Source organism: Pteropus medius, unplaced genomic scaffold (genome assembly GCF_902729225.1).
Source record: "Pteropus medius unplaced genomic scaffold, Ma_sr-lr_union100, whole genome shotgun sequence".
NCBI lineage: Eukaryota > Metazoa > Chordata > Mammalia > Chiroptera > Pteropodidae > Pteropus > Pteropus medius.
Genome location: NW_024349505.1, coordinates 1,226,039 through 1,248,814, shown reverse-complemented (window position 1 = coordinate 1,248,814; position 22,776 = coordinate 1,226,039). Strand labels below are relative to the sequence as shown.

Below are 22,776 nucleotides of genomic sequence, written 5' to 3'. Positions count from 1 at the left end.
CTAGGAAGATGACCAATACTTAGAATTTCTACCCCCTTCTCATGGACTAATTCCTGCCTCTTTGCAATTTATTCACATTTTACATAGAAAGTGATTGTAGCTGTCTGGTGATCTCCTACCATGGTTTTTGAAGCCTTTCTACTTGCTGGCAAACTTCCTTCTAAGGGGCTGCTTCTTGGGATTTCTGAATTTTACTTCTTCTTGACACTAAACTGTAGCGTACTCCTGATAATTCTGATAGTCTTCCTTCATACTGCTTCCTTACCTGTCCCCATTCCCTTCAGATACTATGCTCATTTGCTGCACTGTTCTTCCGCACACTTGGAATGATCTTTTCACATCTGGAATAATCCTTTCACATCTGTAATACCTGTCTTGCTTCTGGAGGGGCATGCAGGTGTCCTGTTTCCCTGTCTAAGCCTCTTTTATGGCCCATCCTGTCTGCAAACAGTGAACTAGACCATTCTGTCAGATGACATCAAGTATATAGGGAGAAGATTGTGAAATCGTTTGCTCACAGGTACCAGAAGGAGCGATAAGAATTTTTTAATTCCTGTGATAATACGTGCAGAGAAGTGGAAACTCCTTTAATTGAAGGAGTTTTCTTCCTTCTGTCTACTGTATCCCAAAGTGGGATGGTCTGAAAAATCTTCTGTAATGCATACCTTTCTCCTGACACCACAGTCAAAATTAATGTTAAATTTGTCCTCCTTCCAAAATGTTTTTTCGGCTGCTGTATTTTTCCTATTAGAATGTCTGGCCAAACCAAATAGTACTGTCAGTTTAGTCTCGTTCTCGTTTCTAGCCGCAAAGTCTCTTCCATGGGGTTTTACTTAATTTCCATTTCAATAATGAGGAGAATAGAAATGGGAGCAATGAAACATGGGCATGGCATGTCGCTCTTTGGGTTATGCATTTACAAATTAATTTGAAAGAAAAACGTTTTTAAAATTTCAAAAACAAAACTCCCAGGAGCTATAGACAAAAAAACAAAAAACAACAACAACCAAAAAAAACACACATGGGGATACTTTAATATCTTTGCAGTTTTTATTCTGCAGAAATCCAATTCCTGCCGCATTACTGTTTTATATTACAGAAATCTGGCAATCTATTCTAGTTTAGCCCCGATTTATTTAACAAGCATTAGAGTAAAGCAAAATCCTCTAGGGATGTGACTTTTTTCATTAAGATGTAAGATATCAAGTAAGTAATATAAATAGTCCTGGTGATTTGCATTAAATAACATTCATTATGATGATCATATGAGAAAATTTTACATTGTTTCAATTAATGTCAAGCTCCTAGTACTTGTGACAGAACTTCTGCAGAGTATTCAGGCGATATTAGAAATAAATATTCCTACGGTGTCATTATTTCAAGGAAAAGCTGTGTCTAAAACATAGAAAAAAAGGCTCATTTACACATTTTAAATAATAAACTGTTATATTTTTAAAGTATATTGTAAGTCAGCTTTTTAAACTCAATTTTTCATTAGCTGTATAATTTTAATAACCATCTTTTATTTGTTTGTTTGTTTGCAGTTTATCACATTTTGCAGAGAAAGTTATTGTAGCTGTCTGGTGATCTCTAGACCTGCACTATCCTGTATGGTAGCAACTACTCATGTGTGGTTATAGAGCATTTGAGAGTAGGCTAATCTAGACTAAGGTGTACCATGAGTGTGAAATCAATATTAGATTGCAAAGGTTTAGTGCAAAAAAAAAAAGTTGTCTTGTTAATACCTCTTTTATATTGGTTACATGTTGAAATAATAGTATTTTTGATATATTAAATAAAATACTAAAATTAATTTCACTTGCCTTAAAAATAGTTTTTTAAATGTGGCTGCTGGAAAATTTAAAGTTTCACATTGGTTTGGATTTGTGATTCACATTACGTTTCTGTTGAATGGTGCTAGACCTCATCCTCTCAAATTTGCCAACAAGGTTAACAGTTCAGGTCTGTAATTGGGGGAAAAAGAGATAAGAGGGGAGAAACATCATCTCCTGACTTCCTGATTGTATAATCCTGCTACTTCTCAGAGTTGCCTGGAGTTTATGAGAATTTTGCGAGATTAGGAGAAAAAGATTGAGAAGTTAACTGAACATGAGCAGCTTACATAAGAGAGTTTTAGCCCTAGTGTGTCACAAGTATATTATGGTGCATGCAAGTTTGCAGCTCAGAAAACAAAGAATCTTATAATTCTCTTATGGCTCATTCAGCTATAGTTTGTGTATGTTTTTATTCCATCCTTTGAGCACACTTAGTTGGGACTGATGTTTTGTGAGCAGCTACTGGGAGCTGTTTTCTTCATGTTATCTCACATAAACTCCACAACATTTTATTATTACATAGTTGTTATCCTTCCAGATGAGGAAGTTAAGTCACAGAAAGATAGATAGTTGTCTGAGGTCAGAAACCTAAATAGGGGGAAAGCCAGAAATTTGGAACACAAATCTGAAGTCACTGTATAGTTCTATTTACTGCCTTATTGGCTACTTGATGACAAAAATTAGTCCCTCGCAATATTTGCTCTGACCAAACAAAATGGATGACCCATAAAATTGTATCGTAAAGCTATTTTAATTTCTTAGAATAAAATAAGAGGTTGACCTTTACTTTGGTGAAGGTAATTGAATCAATGCCACATACCTGCCCATTCATTCATTTGTTCTTCCCTTCTTCTTTCATCATTTCGTTTTACAAGTTGTCTCCCCAGTCCACTGTTGACCAACCACTTTCCATGTAGAGAGGTACAATGGCTGAGTGGGAATAAGATGGAATTTGGCTCCAACCTTATAGCTGTGCAATTTTAGTACATTTTCAAACTCTGTGCCTCAGGTTTTTATTTGTAAATTAGGAGTAAAATTTATACGTAGTCCCCAGGATTGTGGTGAGGCTCAATTAGTACGAGTAATGTGGAGAGCAAGTGCCTGGTGCATGGTTAGCATCAGTAAGGTATCAACTGTGTGATCTCCCTCGTGGACCATGACCACTAGAAATGATGAATCCATTTATGAGTGTGGCTTCAAAGCCAGAGCAACTTTTCAAAAACACATTTAAAATTTTTAACATTTCAAAATATACATCTAAATTCTGTAGGAGCATTTTCATATTAGAGTATTCTTTTTAGACTTCACTATGGTCTTTTTGTATTACATTTAAAAATAATATAGAAATGAAAATAAACCATTATATAAAAACTAAAACAGACTGCTTTTCATACTCTTCCCTTAGTCTCCTAAATTTAATTTTAAATCATTAGCTGAAGAAAATTTGACTCAATTTGCTTAGTATGCTTTAGCTCTAGCTTATTATATCATGAAATATACTATAAAATACTTTTTGGATTCTCTAAAAAAGGTTGGCTAATTTTGACACTGAACAAGAGCTACTTGGTAATTAAAACTTGCTAATATAATAATTAAATATATATCGGATAGTATATAGACCTAGAAGTCTTGAAAGTTAAACCTTTTTGTATTCTTTTTCAATATGATTGGTTAGCTTTAATACAGAAAATTTAAGTGAGGGTAAATCAAAGTAAGCAGATAAGACAGTGTCAGTTTTTTATAAACTGTAGGACTAAAGGTTAAATTTCTATCTGAAAACCTAAGTGCAATCATTCTTTTAAAATTAAATAATAAAGCTCTCTTTAGGTCATAGGCCTTAAAATCCATATTGACCCTTTTATTCAGTTCTAGATACTTTTGTTAAAAATCTGAAATTTGTAATAGTAGTTAGTGAAAAAATTTTGGAAAAGTAAGAAAAATACATTTTGTTCATTTGGCTGATTCATCTTGAACTTCATTTTAGAAATCAGTCTTGGAAAGGCCTGGTCTCAAGGTGGCTTCTGCTGGACTTTAATCACCTTGTTGGCGATACTCTCATCCTCATTCCTGTCCAGCTGAGAAGATAGGCTGACCTTTATTCTTAATTGCTATCTTCCTTTACCACTGGAGTTTACTTTCTAGAATTTACCTGAAATTCCATCCTTTTGAACGCTTAGAAATAACGCCTTCAGGAACTCCAGTGATTCTTCACTGCTGAGGCAATATTATACAGACACGACTTTCAAAAAGTTTTGGCTTTTTAAAAATTAATCGAATCTGTTAATTTATTTGTTCTTCCATCCTTTTTTTTTTGGTCATCCTATTTTAAACATGTGCCCAGGCTACAGTTGATCAACCTCTTTCTATCCTTGGCTCTCCTTTATTTTCAGTTTTCTCCCTTATTTGGTTAGATTTTGATGCCCACTCATTTCTACTCAGTAAACTCCTCTCAGCACTTATGCATTAGACTTAAAGCATTTCATAGTCATTTTGAGGCTGTTCTCTAAGATATTTATCTCACTAAGTTTCTTCCAAGTAAGGAATAGCAAAGATTACAGGTTTTAGCTCACAGGTCCAACACATGTACAGTGTGAAAATTGCCACCTTGCTTTTGATTTCTTTTAGTGTATCATGGTGCTCTGTGTATGGGAAGTGTTTGTTTATTTTATTTAAAAATAGCCTCATTGGAATGTATTTCACATATCAAACAATTCACCCATTTTTAGTTAATTTTTACCTATGGTGTGAAGTAGGGGATCCAACTTTATTGTTTTGCATGTGCTATCCAGGGCTCAAAGAATCCATTTGTTGAAAAGACTATTCTTTACTCATTATACGGTCTTGGTACCCTTGTTGAAAATAAGTTGACCATAGGTGTGTGGGTTTATTCTTAGACTCTCAATTATCTTTCACTGATTTATAAAACTATCATTGTGCTAGTATCACACTGTGTCGATTACCATTGCTTTGTATTAAGTTTTGAAATTGAGGCATGTGAGTCAACTACTTTGTTTTTTGAGCTTGTTTTTACTGGTTTATGTTTGTTTCAGTATTCAATTCCATATGAATGTTAGAATTAGCTTGTCAATTATTACAAAGAAATCAACTGGGCCTCTGGTGTGCACATCAGCTTGGGGAATATTGCTGTCTTAACAATATTAAGTCTTTCCAATCTATGAATGTGAAATATTTTCCTTTTATTTCGACCTTCTTTAATTTCTTTCAACAATGTTTTGTACTTTTCAAACTATTAATTTTGTACTTCTTTTTAAAGAATGTATTCCTAAGTATTTTATTTTCTTGAAGTTATTGTAAATTGAATAGTTTTTCAGTTTCATTTTCAGATTGTTCATTACAAGGTTTAGAAATATAATTGATTTTTGTATATTGATTTTGTGTCCTGCACTGTTTCTGAACTTGTTTATTAGTTTTGGTAGTTTTTTTTAGCAGATTCGTTAGGATTTTCTTAAGAGCCTTTTCGTTCCAGTCGTTCTGCTTAGTTTAGGCAACAGTCATCTGGAATCACTGCATCAATTGCTCTGTGGTTCTTGCCCTCACTTCCATGCTAGCCCAACCCTTTTTCTCACTTTTCTCTGCCAGTCACAGTATCACTGGTAACTGTGAGCCCTTAAGGTTTGAAACCTGCTGACTTATGAATGGGCTGGGAAATTATGAACATTTGAACCTTTGCTGACTTGTGATGGGTTCTGGAAATGATTACTTACCTGTAAATGCAGTAATAATTTTCACAGTTGGTCAGGTTATTGGAGTGACAGAACGTAATTTGATTCTAAAACCCTTGATAATAATAAAGTGCTATATGATTTTTTTTCCTGATGATAAAAGTGACTGACTTTCTTAATATTAAAACTTAATCTGTCTCTCTAGTAGTTTGTAGTTGTTATTATATTAAAGGCAGGATTAGTTTAAGTCGAGACATAGTAGTTTTTTACCACAATGATCCACACACTCGGGCAGACTGAACAAAGAAAATGACACGTGAGAAATGCAATTCTTCAAGATTCAGGCTGTCTTATTAAGTTCCCTTAACTTAGCATCATGGAATTTGTTGTGAATGAAATGAACCAGAATGTATTCAAACTTAAGAAACGTTTAACTTTGCTACCATCTAGAGGCAGTTATTTCATGCACGTTGTCTTTATTATAAAACTTTCCCCAAACCTGCTTCCAAAATAGGTGTGAGACAAAAGGAAAAGTTGTGGGTTCTTCGTATGTATTTTTTCTGTACCTTCCAAGGAATTGTACATTCCCTAGTGGATGCCCTGCATAACTGTGAAGTTAAAACATTTATCTGCTACTTAGTGCATCTGAATTCTGTTAGAAGATGCCAGTGGAATTATGGACCTCAGGGAATTGGGTATTCTATAATTACAGATATCTTAAAGTATCTTTTTTATAAGTTTAACTGAATTTTTTATACTTAGGATGATATTAGAATAGCGTGTTCCTTGTGTGGCATCCAATTCATAAGACAGTTTAATTTTAGACTGATTATGGACATTAAACGTGAAACAGTACTCCTTTTAACAACTTCTTAACAATTATTTGGATATTTAGAACACTAGTGTTCTCTTTATACTTCAAAAGTATTTTCTTATTTTGTCTCTGAAAACTTCTAAACCTACATATCCAAGCCCCAGCTAATTAAAGGTATTTCTAACCCCATTTTAAACCACAGTTCTTTTTAATTGGGCCCCAGTATATGCAGATTATATATTTGAAATTATTGGCAATTCGACAAATATATCATAGCATCATTTTAATAAAGGATTATTGACTAGTTTTGATAATTTTCAGTTGATGTAAAGTTGACAGTAAAATTCTAAAATTGACCAGTGATGCATTCTGACACATTGTCAGGAACTGTTAAACCAGAAAAGGAAAGTTTTTAAAATATAACAAAACCAATTTAAAAGTATATGCTTTCTGAAATGGACATTATATTGGAAGAAGTTGACTTGTTATAGGAAGAAAACCTTAGGTTATTATTTTCAGATAGAACAAGCAGTTGTTTGTTGGAAATCATAATGCACATAGCAATTGATGCTTACCTCAGTCCCCTTGCTTCCCCAGACAGAAGTAGTGCCTGGATGTTATTTACATGCAAAAATGATTTCAAATTATGTTTCTTCCTTAATTTAAAATAATAGTTTACAGACATATTATGCTATTTGAATCAAAAAACCATTACCAGTTTTCAAAAATATTTTTTACCTTTATTGTTGGAAGAGGTTGAGGAAGAGAGTGAATTGGTGGACAAGACTGTAGAGTAAAATCCCAGTGAATTAAATGAAAAAGTTTAAACAAATTTTCAGTTATAACTTATTTTATATCAACAACTGTGTGTGTAGCTCCATGGAGAGCCACTCTTATTGGATGAATCAGAACATTATAAATAAGCACACATGAATTTGGTATTCGGCTAGGAATATAGAAATTGTGGTTTTCTAAAGAATGTTTTACTTTAACTCTTATGAAAGATCTATATCTGTCTCCATGTTTTTGCTCAACTCTTCAATTTTGAATTATTCCCACTCCTTGTCAAAATGTTATGTCAAATACTCAAATCAGTACTGCCACCTAGTGATATTTTTCTTAATTTCATCTAGACAAATCCTAATTCCTTCCATTGGCTCGTTTTATCTCTAATTTACTGGTTTAGTCTTTCTCACTTCACAGGTTATATCTCCCTGTTTCGGTTAGAATTTTTTCTAGAGTAGATCCTATGTTCCTTTGGTCTTTCTCCATTAATGATCTCTCCTGGATATTTCTGCAATGTGTTTGAATGTTAAAGTAGTTAACATGACAGCTGTCCATGACAAGACTCAAAAATCAGATCATTGTCTACTGAAAAAGGAAGTGAAAATTAGCTTTTGTGACTTCTGCTTCACATCCATAATTTTAGTCTCTGCTTTGTCAAAGAGATTGAAATTATATTAGCTGAGGCATTAGAATGAAATATAATTGCCCCACTTTGTTATATTTGATGGTCATTTTTTAAAAACACGTTTTCATGGCTTCTTTTTTTTTATCTCTTTATTTTTGCAGCTTTTGTCATTCCTTCAGGGTCTGTTTACATTTTACCATGAGGGATATGAACTCGCCCAGGAATTTGCACCATATAAACAACAGCTGCAGTTCAACTTGCAGAATGTAAGACTGTACCTGTTCTCACTGCATCTCCTTAGTGATGATCATAGCGCAACTAAGTTTTTACCAAGCCAGACCTTGGAGTCTTTCCAAACTTATCTAAGTATAATAAAACCTCACTAATTTAGAAAAGCCACATTATAAATTTATTTGATTTTGTTTTCTAGCTGCTGTTGAAAATACACCAGGAAAGAGCTAATATTAATGTTTAAAAACAAGTGTACTAGAAAATTTCATAAAATTAAATAATACTGAGGTGTAGGCACCTGGAAGTTTGGAAACTTTTGCCTTTTATTCAATTTTCTCATTACTTCACTGGGTGAACTTAGGCAAGTTTTATTTTCTGAGAGGGCAGCATTTCTATTTTTATGAAATGAAGGTTGTACTTTAGCACTCTAAAGTCCCATCCCTATGTGAAATTGTATATATCTGACATTATTTTCAGATATTTTCAAATTAAACATGGTTTGAATATTAAAAATAACTGTTTTAAAGCTTAAATGAGAATTATTTACAAATATCCTATCTATTTCTGCAAGTGCTTATTTTGTAAAGTTGTCTTATCTTTCCGTTTGGTATCTGATTAAATAGTTATACAAATTCTGATTTGCAGATGCTGAACACTACTTATATTAAAAAACAAAAAAAAAGCCAATCTATTTCTATATTATCAAACTTGATAAATAATGAAGTTCTTATTGTTCGAAGTTTTGTATAAATGAAGTTATTTCTGAAACCCCATGTAGTACTCTGTAGCCAAAATAACTTGGAAAGCTCTCACTTAATTTTCGATAAAAAGCTTGGCTTTCACTGCGAATTTGATTTTTGCCATTGTGGAGATGTCCAATCAGTAGAGCTAGGAAGCTGGAGTATCCCATGAGAAATATGTCATTGGATTTATTCTCCTCGTGTTTTGAGCTTTAGCTTTTTATTTAACCTAGATTTTATAGCAGAATCGATTTCACATGTAATTCATTCCATTGTTTTTCAATATGGAATGCATTTGGGCTTTTTCAATAAATATTAAAGGGAAAAATTATAAAAGCTAAAGTATTTTTATGATTTATTTTTATATTAAATGTGATCGTATTAAGATTCCTGGGATTTGAGAACAGGAATAGGAAAAAATTCTGATCCCTACATTGAAAAGAGAATAGTAGCAAAAGTGACAATTAAGAAAATTCAATTCTTTTATTAGGGGCCATAACAATATCTTAGAGTTAGGTGGTGATGATTTTTATGTTTTCAAATGTGTATTGTTGAGATAATGTGGCTTGAATGCGAAAGAGGTTTTCATAGAGAAAAGATGCTTTTTACATCTTAAGTAAACTTGCTGTAATGTGAGCAAACTAGTTCTTACAATAGAAGTTAGAACTTGGAAACCTATTTATTTTCTGTGAGTTAATTAATATACTGACCTCGTGAACTGTATTAGGATTTCTGGAAACCAAGCTAAGTGATATTTCTTCAAAAGTGTTTGGAATAAAAATGATGAACTCTTTTCATCAAGTCCCACATGTATCAAAAGTATGTGAATTTAATTTGTTTTCATTCCCCAAAGGAAATATAAGTTACTATGTATCTGCTTTTTTTCCTTAGATATTAGTGATTATAAAATTCTATTTAATAAATATTACATATTATCAGATGCTAAGTAATAATGTTAGAGTGGGAAATAGGAAGAAACACACAGATTCAAAGAGAAACATGCAAAAGATCATGTAGGAAAGTTTCCCCAAAATCATTCGATATCAGCCATAGGACTCAACATAGAGGATCACGGACATGGATGAGTAGCGCTGAAAGAATCAAGGTTCTCCTTTGCGCAGTTTGCAGTTTTGAAACTTTGGGCTGGAAGTTCTCTAAAACTGGTAGGAAAGAACGAATGAAATTGTTATTTCTGTTTACTTAAGACAAGGAATAATTTTGAAAGTACTCGACAAGAGGTAGAGCGATTGATGCAAAGGATGAAATCTGCCAACCAAGATTACAGACCACCCAGCCAGTGGACAATGGAAGGCTATCTTTATGTCCAGGAAAAACGTGAGTTACAAAGACATAACTTAATGTCTCTTATGGTTAACATTCTGTTTTCGTGAGATGTGATGTGGTTAGTGCTTTTTCCTTCAAGTAGGAAGAATGAAATCCCTTACATCTTTATCAGATTTAATCTGCTCTGTCATCATCACCACCAGAGTGATGAAGTATTTTCACATTTCATCATCAGGATCTCTAAAGTTGGTATATTGTTGAACTTGGAACTTACGATCTTTTGCTGATGATACAGTAACATAAGTTTTAGAATTTAATTGTGAGATCTAATCTCAATTTAAAGTTTGATGGAAAATTAAAATCAAAGCGTTTATCAGAATAAATCATCCTGGTGACTATGATAATAGTTTTCCCCTCCAGCAGCATTATTTCATTGAATTTTGTGTTTTGTCAATTTTCAGGAGTAAAATTGGCAATTATGTAATGTCAGATTGGCACCCTTTTATTTCCTGAGATTGGGAAATGAGCATCAGGCCCAATAGAGCACTCTTATAATTGCCTCACACTAAGAAATCTTTTTCACAATAATTAATAAAAAGCCATTCAAATTTGTATAACTCGGGTCCTTTCTGCAGGACTAAATTAACTCTCTAATTCAAATAAGATATGCCCTATAGCATCATTCTCATAGTCTTTGTGGTGAGGGAACAATTGTTTTTATTTCCAATCCATCACAGACCTGTGTGTTTGTAAAAAAAGAAATTAAAAAAACAAAAAACAAAACAAAAACAAAAACATGTGCTTGGATTTTGCAGCAATGTCAATTTGGTATAAAAGTTTTGAAATGCTTATTCTCACTTTCTGTATTTTCTTTACTTAATGAGACTCACAAACCACATGGAATAGCACTACTATGAAGTTTCCCTGACAGTAGACAATAGGTGAATGAAGTTGTTTTGTTTAGTAAGATATCATAGTTAATGAGTTTGAGATGGGGAAACTAGAGATTTCAGACATAGTGCAACATAATCACTAAACTGTCAACTCATTTTATATTTGACATGTGTAGGGTGATGATCACTTGTTGGTTGGTCATATACAAGCAAATAATGATTTGGTCTAACAGACTAGGCAGACATTTGCTACTGCATGGACTAGATCGTAGAGGACTGCTGGCTCAAGAGATCGGGGTTCTGGGATTTTCTTTCTCATAACTACGTTGACCAGTCTGTTTTCAGACTTTGAAATGATAACTCTAATGCCCCTGTTGTGATGGCTTTTTAGCAGTATGTGGCGTTTGAGGCTCTCACAGTCAGATGCTCACTCTCCTTTTAGCATCCTCTTTTTTGCTGTTGTCTTTCTGTTCTCAAGACACTTTCCATCTCGATTTTCTCTGTCTGCCTGCATTATTTTTACAGCTTTAGTGAAGTACAATTGACATATAATAAGTTGCACATGTTTAAAATGTACAATTTTAGAAGTTTTGCCACATGTATGCACCTGTGACACCATCACCACAATCAACATGTGGAACATATTCATCACCTTCAAAAGTGCTCTCGTGCCCCAGTGTAATTAATCCCTGTCTCCTTTCTTTCTCCATTCACTGTCATTCCCCCTTCCCTTTCCCCAGGAATTGAAAAAGAAAAACGAATGGATTTATATGCTTTTGGAATTATTTGAGGGACAAATATTTAAAGCCCCTTTCCACTTGCAATTTTTGAAAGCATTTATAATACAAAAAGTTACCCAGTCCATGAAGACATATCGATTGCACTGTTGCTATCACTGAGTGATTAAGTTCTGTGGGGAACAGAAAATGAGATAAAGAATATGGCTTCAGGGTGTTTATTCTATAGTGGAAGGCACAAGACTCATACAGTTAGCAACCAGTGATCAATAGTAAATATCAGAGCTGTAAATTGAGTGATAAATGGAGATAGATGTGATGGGGCAGTAGTAGATCATTGCAGTTTGGACACAGAGCTCCACCTTATTTAGAGATGTGGTTTTTATGTTATCCACCTCTAGACATACATTAGATCGCATTCTCATAGACTTCAGTTTAACCAGGAATAGCATGGGTTCCAAAGTGAGAACTATGTTGGAATTTCTTGCTTTCCACTTATTAACTCGGTGATTCTGGTCAGACAAAGTGAGCTCTGTCTCCTCCTTTATAAAATAAGGGTATTTATGTGTATCTTGTAATAATATTGCAAGAATTAGAGATAATATATGCAAAATGTCTCTTATCAGTAGTGGTGCATAGTACTATGCTTACCATGAGCCCTTACTACTCTGTAATTTATATTTATCTCATTTAATTCTTAAAACAGCTCTTAAGAAATATTCCTCTGAAAAGAACTCCGGTCATAATGCCTTACTTAGTGAAGAAATTTGTACCATTTGCAGCTCTTAGGCTTTATTATATGTAAAATGATATTTATAATGTCTGACTTAAAGACTTCTTAGGTAAAATTTTGGCACTTAGTAGGTATTCAGTGAATGTTAATTTCCTCCCATCCTGCAAACATCTCAACGACCTGAGATGATTACTGGGTTAAGATGATTAAATTTGTTTTATTTTGCAACTTAAGAGCATAATAAATTTTAATTTTCCCAGACTTTTTTTAGGGATTTCAGAATTGCTAGTCTAAGAACATCTGTCCTGGCCTAGTTCCAGGAACACTTTAAAGAAAGCAGCATCTGTGTGCTGCAGACTTGAAGATTAAATGCTTGAGGTTCTGAACTTATGATGAAGGCAGGAAAAAACAACTTGGGTCTAAAATGTCATCAGAGCATTGCAGCAGCTTTATTTAAAATATGGCTAATATTGCATCATAAATTCCTAAGTAGTAAAGTTGCTATGAGGATTTTCATCCAGCCACTTTCCGCTAATCAGCTCTAAGCCTTTAAGTATTTTACACCACGTGTAGCAGAATTACCAAGTACTGTTAAGTATTATAGTATAACATGTTCCCAAAACAGAACTAAAGTTAATTGCAATAATCTTTTGTGATTACAAAGTGTATAGCTGTGCCCTGTAATTTTAAAACCTGGAGTCGTCTAAGTATTAAAACCATGACACCAAATGTACAGAAAAAAAATTGCAATGGCTCATGAAACACTTCTGAAGAGGTGCACTTTTACACTTCCATTTCTTGTTTTTAAATATATGGTTATGAAACCAAGGCAGCAATAATATTGTACATAATTGTTGCTAGAAAAATCCAGGTGTCAAGCAAGATGGGACCTAGATGGATAAGCTATATAGAAAACAAACTCCTTTTAAAACCCACTCAGCCTCTATGACATTTGGATGCAGGATAATTGGCTTCCCTGTGGGAAAACTGAAGGTCTCCCGCCTTGGTCATGAAAAAATTGAACCCACGATGCATTCCTATGTCCTGGTGAAGCAGTAGCATCCAGTTTCTGGAGAATATAAAACAATAATGTGGTGTGCTCTAGGAAAGTGTTGCACAGTATTTATGGGAAAAAAAGAAAGTGAGCATTATACTTATATAGCTTTCAATATAAATAGTGAAAATTAATTTCATTTTAAGGAGAGTTACTTGAATTCACATTTTTTTTCAGATTAATGATAAAAGGAAATAACTCCAAGGTCAATAAAGTCTTAGAGAAAATTCATTCCTTCATTTTTTGTCAATTATGTATTGAGTGACAGCTATATGTCTGGCCCTATTCTAAGGATTAAGAATATACCAGTCGGCAGAACGTCATACTTTCCTGCTCTTAGAACCTTAGAGTGTAGTGACAGACAGACAATAAATAGGATAAATTGGTAACATATATCTTATTTTAGACAGTGATAACTGCTAAAAGAAAGTAAAGCAAGAAAGATGAGAAGTATTAAGACAAAGTGTTGAGTTGTAAGATATCTCAACAGGAAAGGCAATATTAAAAAGGTGACATGTAGGAAAAGGCCTGAATTCAGGAAGTGACAGAGCAAGTCATGCAGATGTCTGAAGGAATAATAGTTCAGGCTGGAGGAACAGCAAGTGCAAATGCCCTTGGGTAGAAGTGCATTCACTATGTCCAAGGGTCAGCAAAGGGGCCAGGGTAGCTACAGCAGAGTATATGAGACAAAAGGTGATAAGATGTGAGGTGAGACTGATAATGAGAGACCAGAGTAGGTGGGGCCTTGTGGATAGTAATAGGCACTTTCGGTTTTATCTGGAGTGATGTGGGAAACCGCTGGGGGGATTTGCACAAAGGGGTGAAATGAGCTGGCTAAATTTTTAGCAGGGTATCTCTGGCAGTTTCAAGAATGGAGGGCAAGGAGACCAGTTACAATAACTCAGACTGTTAACTTCTTATTCTTCCTACTTCTATGAGATATTAGGATACCACTTTTACTGAGGAAATAACTGAAGTTCAGATCAAAAGTACCTCTTACCTTGGCCATGGAATGTTTATAAGGTTGAACTAAGTGTAGGGATTCTTCAGACTTCATAGTGTCGGAGCTGCGAAGAAAACCAAATTGTTTGAGTTCAAGATACACTACCATACTGGCTTTTCTCATTCACAGTAAAAGTTCCAAAATTTATATGGTCTATGGAAATACTCAATTGTGTATCACAGGATCAGAACCTGTATGAACTTAGATACGAAATCATTTGTTAATTGTACTGTTTCTTTCCTTACATTAGGACCACTTGGTTTTACATGGATTAAACATTATTGTACATATGATAAAGGAAGTAAAACATTCACCATGAGTGTTTCAGAAATGAAATCCAGTGGGAAAATGGTGAGTTTTTGTTTTTTGTTTTTAACTGAGCTCATTATTTAAAAAATGAAAGTAGCACACAATGCTATATATATGACTTACTGTTGAATTGTACACTTGAAACTTTTTGAATTTTGTTAATGTTACCATAATAAAAAGAAAGATAAAAAAATGGAAGTAAAACAAAAAAATCGCATGTGCTTGCTTTTCTGACAAACATGTACACAATTTAAAAAAATCGAAAGGTCAAAAAGTTTTTCTCACTTAATTGACCTCGATGACTTAAAAAGAGTAGCCAGGATTTTCTTTTACCTTGGCCATGGAATGTTTATAAGCAGTTAAATTAAATGTAGAGATTTTTAAGTAGACTACTGAGGTGTCATCTCTTACTGTCTGTGCTGTTGCTTGGCCCGTAGCCCAGTAGGGACTATCAGTGGCTGCACCAGGCCTAAGGATTGTGCATCTTTCCCCTAGGTGGCCTCTGTGGGAGGCTGCTTTTGCCTTTGCAAACCTTTTCATCATCTTCACTGTTTACTCAAATGCTGGCCAACAAAGTTTCAGAAGAAATCTATCAGTGCTCATTTACCCCAAAAGTAAATTGATCACTGATTGTGTCGCATGGCTAGCGAACAATACGGAACATAGTGTACTTAAAATAAGGCCGGACTAAATAATCTTTAAACAGATTAGAAAATCAAGATGGTAGAAAGTAAGGGACTCGCCCAAGTTAATTTGTGGTATAAGTCACAGCAAATAAATGTTAATCTAACTTAGACGCATACTCAAAATACATTAATTGAAACTTATTGTGCTTGGGCATTCCTTAGAGTCTAATAATTCAAATGGAGAGACATAAAATAAAGGAGAACATGCCAAAGAAAAAGAAACCTTAGATTGCCATTATCATGAGAAGTCATTAAATGCTTTAATTATGCCTAGTTTCTATTCTAAAAGTTCCATAAGAAAAGAGATTGCCAGAAAGTCAACTTAATGTGACAGTCAGTGAACTTATAACAAGCAGACCAAGCCAAAGTCCTGTTAATAAATCTATCAGATTTGCAATTATAGACAATAAATCAGACATTAGGTAAAAATTCCCTTCAAATTGATTGACATCTCAGGTAGAGAAGAAGATTCTTATTTATTGAGCTTATGTGAAATCCTGTCCAAAGAGTTTTAGTTTTAGTAGCAGAGTAGCAGTTGATTACCAGCAAAGCAATCACATGGTACGTTTGATAACAATAACATCATAGCAGGTATATACTAGAAGTTTATTTTAGTAGCTCTCTTGAGACTTTGAGTCAGCTATCATTTAAAACTATGAGGCGCTAACAACAAGACATACACACAATAGTAATCTTTTAGCAATCTAGGGAATTTCGATTCAGAGTAAGTGTTATATCCTGACAAACATTCTGGATATCTAATTCTGATATTACTGTAACTCTGACATTTCACAACTTTTCTAAATCCAAAGTCCTAAGACATGTACATCATAGTGTAAGTTAACATTAAAAGTAAATATGTTGAAGGGTATTAGGCGTATCACAGAATTCTTTGGATAAAGCATGTAAATGCAATTAATTTATCGACAAACAGTTGAGTACATTATAATTGGGCAGTTAACATTAGGCAGAAAGTCTTTATAAGACAGGGTGTGATTAAGACCTTTTTATATAACCTGTACTCTAAGTTTACATTTCAGTGCAGCAACTTTAGATGGCGTATTTAATATTTTTTCAATTTACCTTGTCATTGTATCAATATTCCCCTTCTTGTTTCAGAATGGTCTTGTTACTAGCTCACCAGAAATGTTTAAATTAAAATCTTGTATCCGGCGAAAGACTGATTCAATTGACAAACGATTCTGCTTTGACATAGAAGTAGTTGAAAGGTTTGACCTTTTCTTTTTACTTTACATTTAGTTATTTTTATGTTTAGATTTAAATATGAACAACATACAAGGGCTTGTTTTTCAATCTCTTTTTGAAAACAGTATACATGTTTATTTCATTCTTTCACATATACATTCAACAAATATTATACGATGCTTTCGAAAAACTAAACCAAACACAGAATGCTAGTAAAAGTAACATCACTCAAAGAAGAATCTGGAAAATCAATATGAATGACTGCATTAGAGGAAAATACATGTCGTGGGCTTGGGGTCCCCATCCACTGAAGGAGTCTGATGACATTGTTCACAGTTTCTGGGTCAGCCTGTTTGTAGACTTATGAAGCCTGGTGGCTTTGCTCCCAAGGAGTAATATGACACACCTGTGAGTGCCATAAGCTTCCTTCAGCCAGTGACATTTAGTGTCTGCTCTGTGCAAAGCACTGTTCTGGACATTCTTAGCCACAGGATGTTGGGGGAGAGAGAAATGTTATAATCTAGTGGGAATATTTATAATCTAGTGGGAATATTTAGCTTTACTCCTTTCTTGTATTAATATAAGCAGAATAGAAATAAAATAAGAATGAGCATGCTTCTTGATTTCTGTTCTATTCCATGATCTATTCCCCACCCCCACCCCATTACTACAAATTTTCTGAATACTCTAGCTTTTGTGGGCACTATACACACACACACACATACACACACACAATACTATGACATAATATATATACCTTTATATGTGATATATACTATAGCTTACATATAGTATATAGCTTTAAGTATCTAGTGGGCAAGCCTCCCTGTCCCCTCTCCCCCTCCTCCCATTCTTATATAAGCTTCTTTAAAGTTATGTTACCTATTTTGGCCCTGTATTCTTACATGTTATAGATCTGCATATTAAGTTTCTCTTTTCTCCAAAACAGTCCTTTGGGATTTTTGACTGGAGTTACATTAAAGTTGTTAATCGATGGTGACTTACCTCTCCTTGAAAATTTATATATATATATATATATTTTTTTTAGATATCTTTTTTATCCTTGGGTATTTTCTTTTTATTGTAATTCTGAATAGAATTCTTTTCATTAGTAGAAACTGTTTTATTCTAAGCAGCTGAGACAACTGTATAGAAAGATTATTAATTTTTTTTATATATTAACCTACACCCAACATAGTTTTTGAACTTTTTATTGGCTTTAATAGTTTTGTGGTAGAACCATCTGGATTTTCTATGTAGGCAAACACCAACACGTGAGTGATTTTTCTTTATCTTAGCCTTTTCTGGTTATATATGATTGAGGTACATTATTAAACTCTGCTTTAGTTGCCTTATTTGTAAAATAAGGATAATAAGTACCCACCTCAAAGGGTTACTGTGAGGATTAGATGAGATAACAAAGGCAACATACTTGTAACACACAGTGTGCCTGTCACATAATAAACAGACAGCAAACATATTGATCATTGCTATTTTATAATTAGTACATGGTGTTACACTGAGTTAAATTCATGAAGATAAAATTATCTTGATCTTTATGTTTTTCCTTTTCCTACCAGTTTAATGATCTGTTTTCCTGTTTACAGAAGAGATACATGCCTTTATCACAGTTTTAAGTCAGTCCAGATTTTTAAACATACATATTTTAATGAAATTTCCTTCTCAATGTACCTCTCCTAATTTTCTGTTTTATTTTTTGAACAGTCTGCACAGTTAACTAGGTTAATTTCACTCTTTTGAGATTTCATGTATTTTTCTATTACTGGTTTCCTCGCTCCCTTTGCTCACTGTTTCTCTCTCCAAGTACATCCTCAAGTAACTATTTCAGAATGGGGTGCATTGGACACAATTGTTTTTAAAGTAGTTTTAATATTGGAATTATGGTGTAAATAGACACTTTGGTTTTAGTCTTAATAACTAGTTATAGTATGAGGCTTTTATATTGCTGTATACTCATTGTAACTATTTTCAGTGATTAGATTGCACCACACGGGTCATAATCTTAATTATTGTCATATTGTAAAATGTTTAAGTGGTTTTGAATTTGGGTGAATGGGACTGTCATTTTCTTTTTTTTTTTTTTTTTGGATCATTTCATGGAAAATAGTTTGAAACTAGCCTAGTTCAGATAGTCTTATACCTAGAACACTTAATAATTCTAATACCTGTTAAAATTTATGAGTGCGTGTCTACAATGATTTTTCTAAGAGATACCTATAAAGCAATTCTCTTTTCATTTTTTTGTTTGCTTTTCCCTTAGCTTTTTCCTCTTTTCTGATTTTTTTCAAATTTTACCTTTATAGTTAAATAAGAATTTTTAAAATTATAAATGTGTAAAGACGTCACAAGAATAAATTGAATATATAACCTTTGTTTTTAATAGGCATGGGATCATCACATTGCAGGCCTTCTCAGAAGCTAATCGGAAACTGTGGCTCGAAGCCATGGATGGGAAAGAACCAGTAAGAATATAACATTCTATAATTTAGGTTTTATTCTAATAATTACAAAGTACATCTGAAGTTTTTTATATATAGTGTATTTGAAAATATTAAAATAGCAAATTAGAAGAGTAGAGACTCTTACTATTTTCCTAATGTCTTACTGGCACATAACACCAACTTTCTGATTTGTTTCTCAGGAGGACTTTCAGGACTAATTTAAAATCCTACAATTACTTTTTAAAAAAATTCCTTATACATTTGGCTGCACTGAATGGGTTATGTTATTCAGTTAATGATTTTTCTAATATTTATTTTGATGTTGGCATGATAATTAGGGAGGCTTATGTAAAAAGGAATAATATCATTGATCACTGTCTGTTTTCCTTATGAAGAACACAGCACTAAATGGTTAGAGAGATGAGCACAGAGCAAATAGAAGATCTCATTCTCTCCCTTGGGAATGAACTATTTAGCTGGCAAATAACCTGGGGACAACCTTGTGCAACGTACCTGTGTAACAACAGACTTAGAGACCATCCCTCACACTGTTACCAGTCCACAATGAGTGCAGAAATTATGATTAAGCATCTGGAAAACTGTATAGCAATTTGAAGAAGTCATTTTACATCTGTCAAACTTAATAAGAAATTCGGACTCTGTATCTATTCTTTATTATATTTATGATTTTTTAAATTTTATTATGATTTACAGAAGTTAGCAGTCAATGACAGATTAAGAAATTAATAAAACAACTATATTCTTCACCACTAATAGTTGAGAGGCAAGCCCTGGGCTAGAGCAAATTAGAAAACAGTGAGATAGCTCATCAACTACAAGTTAGGATACATGGAGAACAAAACATGAAACAGATGATTTGAATAGGAGCAATGAGGGGAAATCTATCATGAGATACTTCTTGAAGAAGGGATATTATGCATCACATTGGGGAATAGAATGAGATGTGTAAATGGTGGAAAGGAGTAGAATTCTGCCCAGGGCAGGACAGCCAGGGATGGAAAGGAGGGAGGCCAGGTTGGTTACAGGGTGGGGATGGGGAGATGGCCCTGTGGATGCAGCAGTAGTAGGACCTTAAAATCAAGACACTCCCTTTGTGTATTCCTGAACCAGTATCACCCTGGGAATCTCCTCTACTGGGTCATTAACTGCAAGTAACTGCTTGATTTCCCTTGTTCTTTAGATTTACACCCTGCCTGCCATTATGAGCAAGAAAGAAGAAAGTAAGTCATTTTAATAATTAAAATTTTATCACGCAGTTTTTATCACAAAGGTATTATGCAATATCAAGAGTTAACTTTGGGGAAATAATAACATACCACTGATTGGATGGTGCAGCAAATTTGAAATTTTCACTCAAAGAAATTTCTCATATTACCAATTACTGGTGTTATAATAACCAAAATAAAATTTTATTTCTTTGGTATTTACTTATAGGTACATACCTTGCTTTATTAGAGAAAGAGATTTGAGGCATTTGATATTTAGATTGGAATTTTTGGTTTTTTTAAATAGCAATAGAGGTCTTCTTTATTTTCCCTACTCCAGTTTACAAGACTGAAGACCTGAATATTGAATACTTTGTGCTGGTTTTAGGAGATTGTGCCCAAGACTGTGAAGTATAAGGACATTGTAATAACACATGGGATATATAGGAACACACATGTTACTGTATTATTACTGAATTCTTAGCATCAAACCATTCTTATTAAAAACATTTTGTTTTCCTCATATACTAGATCCTCTTTAATTATCTGCCATTTTCTTGCTACCTTTTGCTCTTGTTATTTTAGTATATTTTCATGTGTACTTTATATGTCATTAGATTATTTAACATTTAAAACTAGTTTGAATATTTTTCTAAGATTATGTGTGTATCTTTGAAAGCAATTTCAAGTTTTATTTAACTCAATTGAATTTCTCTCATGATGTCTGAATTTATTTTTAAAACATTTAATAACCTTTTTAATGATTTTTAAATTGCTACTACAATACAAGTTAGAATGCAGTAAAGATCAAAACTGGAAAAGCACTTGTTTGAAAGTCATAAATATTGAGTATATAAAAATGCCTGTCATTTTTAACTGAATGAAGTGCTTTTTAGTAATTAATTTTAAATTTAGCAAAAGAAAATGCATAATTTAAATACCTTTACTATTAAAGACTTTAAAAAATATTTCCAGTTTTTATTCTTGCATTCCTTTCTTTATTGCTAATCAAGGAAAATGATTAGTATAAAATCTTTCATTGCCCACTTGTATCTAATCTCAGAAACATTAACCAACAGAATTTTTTAAGTACTGAATGTTCAATCTGAACAATTACCTAAAAAGTAATCTGTTGTGTAATTTGCATTTGAGTAGAGTTTGAAATGTGTTTTCTAAAATTGGTTTCATTGTTTATATCCATTATAAAGACAGTCCTTTCAAATTTAAATGTACTACTCAAGGACGAATCCTTATTGGAAATTAACTCAACCTATATATGGTATTGAATAAGGCTTTTGAATAGGGACATGGTCAAGTCAATCAATATATTTGATAAAGTACCTCTAGAACTAGGGTTTCTATCATAACTAGGAAATTAGAATAAGAAAGTTATCAAATGTTCTTATGCTGTGATGAGGGAGAAGATACTTTTTCATGCCATAAAAACTCTTTCTTCTGGAAATCAGCTTTCCTGTAGTCTTAGTCACCTGAAACATCACTATGCCACCATTTACAATTATAAATGGTGTGTTTTTCAGAAAAATCACTACTGTCTAGAGTCCATGTGTTTGTGTCACTTCTCACATTCTGGTTTTGGTATGATGTGTTTCCTACCCAGTTCTCTGAGCTTCTTTGACAGAACCCATCTCCTCTTCTTCTCTGTAGTGTACTCAGTGCAGGACTGCCGTGAAATGTGTGCTCAGCTTGTAATTGCTCTTATTTTTACTCTTAATGCTAGTAGACTTTTATTATCCAATGGATGATTTTGATAATAGAAAGGAATATTACAATTATCTTTGCTTTATTAATATATAGTGCTTGAAGTTATAAATCTTAATAGTTATAAGTTATTTCTATTTTATCTTAAGCTATATTCTTTAAACCTCTTTTTAATCAACACACAGATCTTATTTGTAAATGTACTAATTTTAAAAAGTAGGTTATTTTCTGTTTATTTTTTCATAAATTTAATATAATTCAAATTTAATCAAGCTTCTTTAGATCAAGCTATAATTACAAAACTAGTAAATTTCTCTCAAATTCAAGACTCTAATAAGTCAAATTTGTGATTCTGGCTAATATAATCTTCCTAAACACCTGGCACCTTCTGTAATCTAGTAAATGGGCTTATAAATGCAGGGATTTATATTCCTTTAAGCATTCTAAACATTCTAAATAAATTACACACAAAATTGCATAGTGATTTCAAAATGTTTTACTACAGTGCATAAAGCCAACTTATCCAAAATTATTTGTTTTTGGTCATTTTTACACATTCTTGGAGATTCAGATTTCCTCACTGAAACAGAATCACCACCACTGTGTTGGAAAGTCAGAGCCATGGCATCTACCACCTATAAAAAAACTGACTAATGGAGATCACAGAACTAAATTCCCTGCAGCTGGGGTGGACTTTTGAGTATTGCCAGGTTGCATGTACAAGGCTTTCTAAACATTTCTCAATCTAGC

General features: G+C 33.3%; 1 protein-coding gene across 6 annotated transcripts in view; it reads left to right on the top strand.

Annotated features, from left to right (window-relative positions):
- ARHGAP42 (Rho GTPase activating protein 42) overlaps positions 1-22,776 on the top strand; it is a 229,197-nt gene that overhangs the window by 174,677 nt on the left and 31,744 nt on the right. For 5 of the 6 annotated variants that reach the window (XM_039881976.1, XM_039881978.1, XM_039881975.1 and 2 more), the window contains 6 exons: positions 7,905-8,009; positions 9,920-10,049; positions 14,669-14,769; positions 16,533-16,642; positions 19,024-19,102; positions 20,283-20,322. In XM_039881976.1, coding sequence (XP_039737910.1) covers positions 7,905-8,009; positions 9,920-10,049; positions 14,669-14,769; positions 16,533-16,642; positions 19,024-19,102; positions 20,283-20,322 — 565 coding nt within the window. The remainder of the gene's footprint in view (positions 1-7,904; positions 8,010-9,919; positions 10,050-14,668; positions 14,770-16,532; positions 16,643-19,023; positions 19,103-20,282; positions 20,323-22,776) is intronic. The other variant, XM_039881977.1, reaches the window with a different exon arrangement.